This window comes from Ruditapes philippinarum, unplaced genomic scaffold (genome assembly GCF_026571515.1).
Source record: "Ruditapes philippinarum isolate M1 unplaced genomic scaffold, ASM2657151v2 ctg6489_1_1_1_1, whole genome shotgun sequence".
NCBI lineage: Eukaryota > Metazoa > Mollusca > Bivalvia > Venerida > Veneridae > Ruditapes > Ruditapes philippinarum.
Genome location: NW_026860306.1, coordinates 14348 through 24800, shown reverse-complemented (window position 1 = coordinate 24800; position 10453 = coordinate 14348). Strand labels below are relative to the sequence as shown.

Sequence of the window (10453 nt, the reverse complement as noted above, 5' to 3'; positions counted from 1 at the left end):
TTTTACAAAGCTGTGTGAGTGATAAAGACATATAAATGTATATTTGCAGCGACAGTTGCTGTGATGAAATAATTGCACATTGTAAATCAAGGTAAATATCTTTTGTCATGAATTCTTATTTTTCTCGACAATTCGAAGAATAGGGAGAGCAATAATTGAACTTAACCCCGTGTAAGATTTTGCATTGCCGCCGTCGCAAAACTATATATGGTTGAGCTTTTGTGTGTTGATATCTCCAAAACTACGGGAATTTTTTCACACACTTTTCTGCGATTATGTAATACCATGGGCACACAAGTCCCATATCCCTGAGGCACCTTTCCTCTAATCGTACCCTCGAGCGTCGAGAACGGCCGAGCGCGCTCTCATACGGGCAGCTCTTTGTTTTCTTTTAAAGACAATTTTATCTTTTCATATTTTGTACTTTTTGTTTTTTTAAATAGACTGCCATTAGATTTATATCTAACATGTATAAGGTATCTATAAATGTTGTAAAATTCAACGATAACATGTTCATTTATTTCCCGGAAATAAATAAAAAAAATACAAAAGATGGTGTACCGTTAGAAGTGTGTTTCTGTGTCATCGCTATTGTATTTTCCGAATTTGGAATCAAACGTTTGGTAAATAAGTAAAAATTACTATTCTTTAGGTGCATAAATATAATGATTAATAGCACTTGTACTTAAACGATTATTATATCGCCATGAATGAAATTAAATGTGAGCCAAGTTGCGGAAAAATGTTCGACTTTGTTGCCATAGAGTACATGTACGATGTGCCAGGACATTTCTGTTAATAAATAAGTCATAAACTCTCACTTTTCTACCACCCTAGTTTTGTTTACATGCTTCTGTCAAGAAAATGCTATCCTAAGAATAGCATTTCTGAAATTTGAATTCGTCCTATCAAAAACGTATTTAAAACATAAGTGTCACACCTTATTCTTTTAACTACGAAAAATAAATATCTTTAAAACACAGGACTTTGATATTCTGTCAATAAATAAATATGTATCAAGCTCCTGTGGTTAGCATAGCAGTAGATACGATTGAGTCATACTCCAGGTAATCAGTTACAATAATCAGAAAACAGGGCAACAAGTTAGCATGTCAATTCCACAATTTACACCACTGTTGTAATCAGAGATGACCCTTTGGTAGATTTCCCAGCGTTACTGGTTTAGGAAAAGCGCAGGCGCCTCTCCGTGGATTATTATAGACATGAACAGGGCCCTGAGCAGAACTACCGATGTTCCGTAAACTAGCTGGATTTCTTTCTTATATGAAAGAATCGGATCATAGCGGTGAGGTGCAAGTGGTTTGATTTCAACATTATTAACCACTCAGCAAAAAACAGTGAAAATAATATCTTTTTTATTATGTTGTTACTTTATCAAACTCTACACAAAAAGATTGCTCAATGGTTTCTAAGAATTTATGTGGTTTATATACACATAACATTGCATTGGAAATAGATTGCACGACAATTGTTAAATCTGTAATCGTTTAGTTGTCTCATTCTATAGAAAATTGACTTTCAATTTACTATTTTCTGAAGTCGATGTGTACACCTTTATTTAAAATTGAATTTTAGGTTTTTCTTGGAATGTATGTTAGCCGAAATCATGATTTTATTTTTTCTTTAATTTTTCTCTCATTTAATTGCTACACTTTCAATTGGTCATATGTTTGTCTATCGTCTTTTAGTTCGGTCTTCAGTGACGTATATTGAGACTCTCCGGATTCATCTGGATCTGTTCCCTGTTGTGTGCCCTCACCATCATTTGTTGAGAACACCATATTTGTATATAAAGGCACAGCGAGTCTGTAGTACAGATACAACCATACATCAATTTATTTATATTTGCATACTCGTTTATGCTATATATCAAATCAAATTTTCATCCTTATACAAGTATAAATATTAGTTATAATAGTTCAATGTTGTTTTATGGTTGATTTCTTTAAATCACATTTTGCATTGCTGTATTTTTATCTGATCAATGTATATAAGCTACTCTTAATTATGTTAAACATTTATATCATAAACTTTTGGAAACAATATGATTAAAATGAAAACCAAAAACGACGTTATAACGCATAGGAAATTGCGATTTCTATTACTCCAAATAGCACCAATCTAACTGACATTCATTGTTTAATATATATATATATATATATAGAACTTTAAAGAAACATGATAACTTACTTAGCCGGCTGGACAAATGTATTTTCTGCTAAAAATCAAAATGATAAGAATTAGTTAAAACAGAAAATCCATCTATGTTTGACAATGAAAAAACAAACAAACGTAGAACATAATTATTTCTTCTTTCTAAAGAGAAAACTGTACAATAGTTTAGTTTAGAAAAACAACTAAACTTTTAAAAACAAATGAAATATTCATCAAAAAATGTTTTTCATTGTAAATTAAGAACAAAAGAACCCCACCTGTGTTTCCATTTTTTCGTTTCAGTAATATTGTAACATAACCAGCATATGCCACGACTACCACGTTGATTATTCCAAGTACTATTCCTACAATCACTGCCTGAATATTACTACATGAACATGTATTAGGACAGTTGTTACAAGTATATCCCGTTGCCTTACCTATAAATTTAAGAAATGCAATTAAGAATATTCATTTCGGCATCAGCAATTTTAATTCTTTTATGATTAGTTATCAACGTATTGGAAATGTTAGAACGATTCGGTGCAGGAAAAGTTAATTTTATTCATCTTCAAAACGGCAATATATGGTCGACGAACATTTTTGTAGGTCCAAATCTTTTTGTTTACACTTGCAAACTGGTTTCCTTTTAATAATATATCCATCGAAACAAAACAGATGCATAACATTCTTCATTGTTGCCATAAATACTACAAATGACATTTACAGAAAAAAAAGTAAATATACTTTATTGCATTACTTATTGACCCACCCTCGTATTTTGAAAAGAAAATATCGTTTTGTGGAAAATAAATCAAGAAGTAGAATACCTAAAATACCTAAAATACTGACTATGAGTGGTTACTGTATTTTAGAGACTTGTAAAGAAGAACAGGAGAAACACAATTTGTGAAATACCATGTACAAGTATATTTAATGAAAATGCTGAGCCATCTGTTTTTATTTTAGATATTTTTCATATCATATCCTAAACATAAGTATCAGTTATTTGTCAATCACCATTAAAAAAGTCAATTTTTTAAATACATTTCTGATTCAACTTAACTGGGCAACGAAAGAGTGAGCATAATGTAACAGGAAAACAATGTTAAGCTGTCAATGAGCTTCATCAGTTTATTAAACACTAAAGTAATTAAGTTTGCAAAAGGTGAATACAGGTCTATTTAATTGACAAAACTTTTGACTTAGCTCTTTTTCTGCTAAATTTATTTATTTAGAGTAATGGATTTGACCAGCTTTCAATTTGAAACAATCCATTTAAAGTTTAAGAGATTTTGATATCAAAAACAGGAATTAAGCTTTTAAAGGTATAGAGACTTGTCAAAGTGCAAAGTCATACTGGCTGGTATAATATGATACTGGTGGAAAAATTGACCACCTACGGATTTAGAAATTAAAGGGTTAAATAAAATTTATTTTGCATTGTAGCTTTTATTCTATTTGCAAGGTGTAACACTTTATATCAATAACAATACCCGAAACAAATAATGAATAGTCATCTTTAGTATATTTATAGCAACTTACAGTTAACAACGACAGCCAATGTTTCTTCTGTACCAAAATTATGACTGGGATAATGAGTTGATGTTGCTGTAGCCCTACATGTGTAGTTACCATGGTCTGTTCTATCTATATCATCAAATGACAAAGTAGTGCCACTAGACTGTTGTCCCATCCAACTTACTGCTGGTGTTGGATTTCCGGTGGCATTACATGTAACAGACAGCGTTTCACCTTCATTTGTCGTTATGGTAGTTACTTGTTTCCCATTTGCCATAATTTGTACGTTTGGAGAATCTGTAAAATTTGTGTAAATATATTCATACCTGAGGACATTGTTTTATTTCATCCGGCAATAGCTTAGTTTCTTTTCTATTTATTTCAGTTCTTCTTTAAACAACCTGGATCTAAATACATGGGTTTTAAAGCATCGTAAAAGACAATGACTTCAACGCGTCTTTGCTAACAAGGAGAGTCTGCGTAAGGATCAAGCTTTAAGTCAATTGCAGGATTGACATTGAAACATTCTGAATTCGTGTTTAAGTATATTAGAGTGATCGTTTCCGTGCTTTTAATGCCAAATATATTCATTTTTCTTACATTCAACTTGTAAAAGCACTTGTTTGGACTTGATCTGAAGACCTTTCTTCTGCGTAAATGAATTCTTCAACTGACATTTTACTGGACTTCTATCAACTTGAAACGTTAGTTAAGGTAACTTTAGTTTTCTTGTATCAGCACTATCAGGTGTTCCATATTGTGTGGCCCACGTTGCTGTAGCTGTAGGATTACCATAACCAGATGAGAAACAATAAATACTCTTTCCTGTATGACCTTCTAGAAATGGAAAACTGCTTGTTGATATAACAGGTGACGATGGTGGCCCTATGAATAAAACAATAATAATTAATAATAAAATATGATAATTTTCATAAGATGAAAATAAATCTTGTATTTATAGAAAAAAACTTGAATTTTCGGTTTATTATATACTTTTTTCCTTTTTAACCTTATCAATAAGGAATAATTCCCTTTTAAATTTTGTTTATTAGCTGAATATAGAAGAAAGTAGTCCGGCAAGACACCAGATACCAAAAATATCAGTGAAAAATAAATTTTTACAGTGAAAATACGGAAAATAAAAATACGCATTTTATTTCATCAATATTTCTCAAGATATCATTTATAAGTATATAATAAAATGGTTTATTAGTTTTTCCATATCAACTCCAAATTATGTCGTAAACACTCGACATGTCCCTTATCCGTCATTAATTGTGTTTCCGCTGCAGTATTTAAAACCGAAGCATTCATGGAAAAGATATCTATTTAAATCTAAAATAAAATAGTATCCACAAAATCACAAGTATATCGTCTAAAAATTCTTAATATCTTTAGACCACAAAAGCAGTATCTTAAAAGACAATTTCTTTTTGTATTATTTTCTACAACAGCAAAAATGTTATCATTTCAATGAATGATGATTTTGTATATATATATATATTATTTTCAAATAATAACTTAACCAGACATATCATTTTTTTATTTTACGCAAACCAAAAGTAAAACTGATATATTTATTTTCTTTCATTCTACTTACAATACACCGTTATCTTTTCTTGAGCCTTCACTAAATTAATTTGACCAGGTATTGTAGTTTCACAGTAAACTGTTTTGTTGTTATCAGTTCTGTTTGCTGTAAATGTTACAATACTTGTAACAGATTTAAAATCATTCTCATGACTATTTGTTGTATTCTTTACATCAGTCAGTGTTTGAATACCCAGCTTCCATGTTACTATAGCAACAGGTCGTGTTTGAGAGGAAGTACACTGATATTTTATTTGATCTCCTTCTAACTTTTCTGTTGTTAGATCTGTGATTGTAGGAGTGGTAGATAATACTGGAAAATTAACAATTATACTGTCTGTAAAAAAGAGTAAAAACTTGTATGTCCCATCCAGTTAACCTACTAGAAATTCTTTTCTATACTTTTAAAGGTAAAATATATAATTGTGGAGCGTTATAATATCTTTTGTTCCATTAGCTTTCATCGCTATTTATTTTTCTATTGTTTTTTTCTCTGCCAATTTTAACACAATTGTCTTGTCATATCATGGCGGTTGATTGACTCTAGTGGGCTTTCCTGAGTAGCTAACATTAATTATCAATTTCTCCTGCAAGTCGCCACTTACTATTTCTATATCAGCGGTGTTAGACTTATGACCATTAGGAGCAATAATAATATGTTATAAAAGATATAAATATACATATACAAACATTATTATTTTGAAGTTCATGCACATTTTTTATTATTGTTGATAATAGGCAATATTTGGCTGCGATATGAAGAGAGCATTATTTTAGTAAAATCCTTGATATGTAAAAACAAACATTGTTCGCAGAAAAAGAATTTATAAAGCATTTCTTAAAGTTTGAAACTTAAATTGAGACACATCAGCAATACAAGTAAGTAAAGAAAATTATAACCTTTTACAGAAAGAGTGATTCTGTTTGAAAACACATCTTGATTTCCTGACTGTGAAGTTTTACAATAAACTTGTTTTTTATGGTCGGAGATAACTGGGGTAAACGTTAATGTAGACAGTGTAACATTCTCTCTTTTCTTTTCATCGTCTCCTATATACCAGATTATAGTGGCTGTAGGTCTGCTTTCACTTGCTGTACATGTCAATGTTTTAGATACTCCATTTGTTACTTCTTGCGTTCCTGATGATATTGTGTTGCCATCCTTAAGTGTTACATTAGCTACCTTTACTGAAATGTGTAAAATATTTCATTATAGTTAGGTCCAACAAGATTATTTTTCTATTTAAACAGTATTATCAAGGTGAGTGTAATCAAAACACATATAAATTCTTTCTCGTTCTGTGTAATGCAATTTTTGTCGAAAAAAGGAGTATTACAAAAAATATCAGTATCTATGCAATTACAACTAAAAATTATTTTTATTTAAAACATAAGTTAGTATAATTTACCCAAGTAAACTTATTCATGTACAAATGATGAAGAATTTGAGTCAGGGGTTCGTTATTCCATATCTTCCTATAGTACAGTCACCTTTTCTTCTCCTTCAAAAAGTTCAGGAAGTCTCTAGTACTTTTTAATAAATATCAAGGCACGACCACATAGATTTTTATTGTTCTGCATGAAACTTAAATTTGTTCTACAGTAAGAAGCCAGAACTTTTAAAAAAAATTACAAGTTATCATGGAGATTACAGATATACTGGCATGCGAGCAGTTCCCGTACAGAAGCAGTACCCGTATTTTTCATTTAAACTCTTGATTTTTACTTGCCTTCTTCAAAAATTCATTTCAAATCAAGCAGATACATAAACGAGACAAAATCTAATTGTCAGTTCGGCAGTACGTATATAAAGTCTCATTTTAACTCACTTTCACCTGTGCGTTGTCAAAACGTGACCTTGTTTTCTCTGGGGGATTCCGTCCTTGCGCGCATGCGCAAAAATACTTACACGTGAGGCTTGTTAAAGGGTTTTCCACTAATACCACCTGTTTACAAATAAGTAGGCAATGAGATGAAAAATTGTTTAATTATCAGAATGTTGACCAATATTACTATAAATAATAATTTTATGGCTTTGATGCGTAAAATATCATGCATACAAGCATGTTACTGCATATGAATGCGTTGGGGTAACGGTACCGGGTAATAGATACCCGCGTTTAGTCTACGCTCTATTTCCTGAATTACATCTATTTATCTCTTAGATAATGGTCTGTTCAACAATTGTAAATGAAAAATAGGTCCGATATAATAAAATTGTATAATTATAATGGGTTAGATTTTATGTACGGGAACTACTTCTCTTCATACAAAATAATGGATAATTTCGGTACCCCATATGAGGCCTCATAAGTAAGGGTTATTCTATGTTTAGAACATGATGGAATTTCCATGATTTGTGTGACGAGCCGAATATTGATGTGTAACATTCAAATATTGGTGAGTGAGCGTAATAAAAAATAATGATTAAGTAACTGTGATTTTTGTACGGGAACTGCTCGCATGCCAGTATAGGTGTTTTTCCTGTCAGCACTTTACTGATTTGCCATTTGGTAATTCAATTGAGTAGCGCAAATATAAATATTTTGTTTAAGCTCAGCTATACAAAAACAGTTTGATTTTCATAGTGTACATTGCAAACCTTACAACAAATTTGTTTCTAAAGTATAATGAACTTTACGCAAAAATAAAAATAAAAAAGTGTTGATAGTTACTCATTGTTTAGTGTATATTTATCATTCTTTTAAATTGGGATGAAAAGAAATTTTTAGTATTAGAAATACCTTTCACATAAAGTGACACTATGTTTGAAGACACAGCTTGGCTTTCAGATTGTATGTTGAATGCTTTACAGTAAACTTGATTCTGATTATCCGTATATTCTGGCGTGAATGTAAAGCTAGAAGTATTGGTTGTTTCTCTTTTCTGTTCCTGACCTCCAAAATACCAGATGATAGTTGCCGTTGGTCTGCTGACACTTGATGTACATGTCAATGTATGAGGTTCCCCATTGGTAACTTCTAATGAATTTGATGGAACTGAATTTCCATCTTTTAATGTCACTGTTAAAACTCGTACTGAAGCAAAACGTAACATATTTATAATCACTTCGTATTTCATCTATGTGTATGCTTTGTAGAATAAAAGTAAAATTAGAATTTTACAGAGTTAGTGTATAAATGTAATAAGGTTATGTTATCAATAAAATGAAATAGTAATGAAATTGAGTTAAACATCGAAAAACGTTTTCACTCCATCTGAATCAAGTTTAGCTGCGATAAGACATTATGTGTGGATGTTGTTTAGAGTGACATGTCTGCCAGTTAATAAATGAAAAATGTATTTAACGTTGTGAGCAAATCGATAACAAACAGGATTGTCTCTTTATCCAAAAGGACAACAACAACACTTAATACAAATTTGACATAGACAATGGATTTGGCTAAATAAAAATGAAAGCATCTTGTTCAACATACATATATTACTTTGCATTTTCATAACTTTTATGAGACATTCAAAACCTATGTAATCGGTTCAGATTTGGCCATATTATCCCAAAAGAGAAAACAATTTAAACATTTGTGGTTATGCTTTGGTTAGGTTTATTTTTCTTTTTTGACAAATTAGAAGAAAAGACAACAATCTGAGTTTAATATTTTTCCCAACGAAACATTCTTCGTTTGCAAAATCATCTTCGTTTGAGAACGAACTAAAAGGTAAGTATGAATTATTGAATCTAAGATTTTTTTTGCAACACAAACGATGCAACGTTTTTCTTTCAAGCTTTCAGAAAATTAATTCGAACATTATAGCGAAAATCACAGGAAACATACTAAATGATACACTACAGCGAAATATATCAAATGAAAAATTAGAAGAATTATGTGGAGTAAATATGTATTTTTTATTTGTACCATCATAAACCTATAAGGAACAATGGTCCCAAAAACGTTGATACAAATTACTCAAAAGACAGACACGTTTAAATTTATATACAATACATTCTTTTAATTTAAAATTTGTATTTCTTCGTTATAAAAACCGCCATCTGACCATTAAGTGTTGTTCATGTAAAAAGGCAATTTTACTGAATGTTACAAATTAATTCATTCAATTGTTAGCAAAAGAGTGTCAGAAAAGTACCTGCAAATCTAACATTAACAGACGCAGGTGTAAAAAAATGATCTTCTCTCCCAGTAACTGATATGGCACCACACTGGAACTTCACAGTGGTATCTGTATTATCAGTAAACGCTGTGAATCTTGACAGAGTTAATGTAGATGTATATATTTTCTCAGAATCAGTACAATCTCCATTTTTCCCTGTTACAAATGCTGTTGTGGGCCATATTTGACGTGATTCACCTGTCTGTAAATACAATATCACTCACTGAAAGTATACTTCTATCTCACTGTTTTGTGTTACTGGACACTTATTTGTACATAAATGCCACAAACTGAAAGGGAGTACAATAATTTTCTCCTTTGAACCAAGTAAAGACATCACTTTGATTGGAATAGTTTAGGAAGCCATGTAATTTATATTGTATCTAAACATTATATATTACCTTACTATAATACCATGTGAAGTTGGGTGAAGGATAGGCGTATCCTGTGTTACATTTAAATGTCACTGAATTTTGAACGAGGTCTTGGTCCTGGCTAGGTGGATCATCATACCAGATTGATGGTGTGATAGCTGGAATGTAATGAGTAAATAATAGTTAAGAATATCATATAGTAAGTTTTGCTTGGTCTCATATTGCATGATATTATACAGTAAATTATGCCTCGTCTTATGTTAACCTGCTACCCCCTCCCCCGTGAAATATTGGAGACAATTGTACAATCCAAATAACTGTCCTACGTTTGAAGAGTAAAATGATGAAAGCCATGTTAATCCTTCTCCCGTTATGCTGCATTCTTGGCTATAGTTGGTGTAAACCATTGCAGTAAACAACTGGACAACGACTTATGTCCTTGCATCCCTTCTAGTGGGAACCGGGAAATTCAAATAACTCAACAAACTGAATATCAATTCAATCAATCACTATCATTTTTCATGCACGCATTACTACAATATTTAATGGATGCAAACAGTATTTAAGATTTTTCGTGATTATATAATAATCATACCTACACATTTCGAAATACATTTAGCATAATTATATGTAAAAAAAATCTGCAAACAAAGTGATCCCTCGGA

General features: G+C 31.2%; 1 protein-coding gene across 1 annotated transcript; it reads right to left on the bottom strand.

The window, feature by feature from the left end:
* Positions 1-1625: 1625 nt before the first annotated feature.
* On the bottom strand, positions 1626-10142 carry LOC132759620 (kin of IRRE-like protein 1). Its single transcript, XM_060751430.1, has 11 exons — positions 10115-10142; positions 9816-9946; positions 9391-9616; positions 8031-8324; positions 6187-6474; positions 5297-5599; positions 4297-4581; positions 3721-3993; positions 2454-2615; positions 2212-2239; positions 1626-1827 (listed from the first exon to the last, which is right to left on the bottom strand). Exons 1-7 carry the CDS (start codon positions 10140-10142, stop codon positions 4406-4408), a joined length of 1446 nt encoding a protein of 481 aa, XP_060607413.1. The 3' UTR covers positions 1626-1827; positions 2212-2239; positions 2454-2615; positions 3721-3993; positions 4297-4405.
* Between the last annotated feature and the right edge of the window lie 311 nt (positions 10143-10453).

Excerpts from the sequence above, each read along its gene's own strand:
- LOC132759620 (XM_060751430.1), bottom strand. The coding sequence starts at position 10,142 with ATGGCTTTCATCATTTTACTCTTCAAAC. Across the intron at positions 9,947-10,114 it reads CATCATTTTACTCTTCAAAC|CTATCACACCATCAATCTGG; the intron begins GTAGGACAGTTA and ends ATTACATTCCAG. Across the intron at positions 5,600-6,186 it reads AATCACTCTTTCTGTAAAAG|TATTATCTACCACTCCTACA; the intron begins GTTATAATTTTC and ends TTAATTTTCCAG.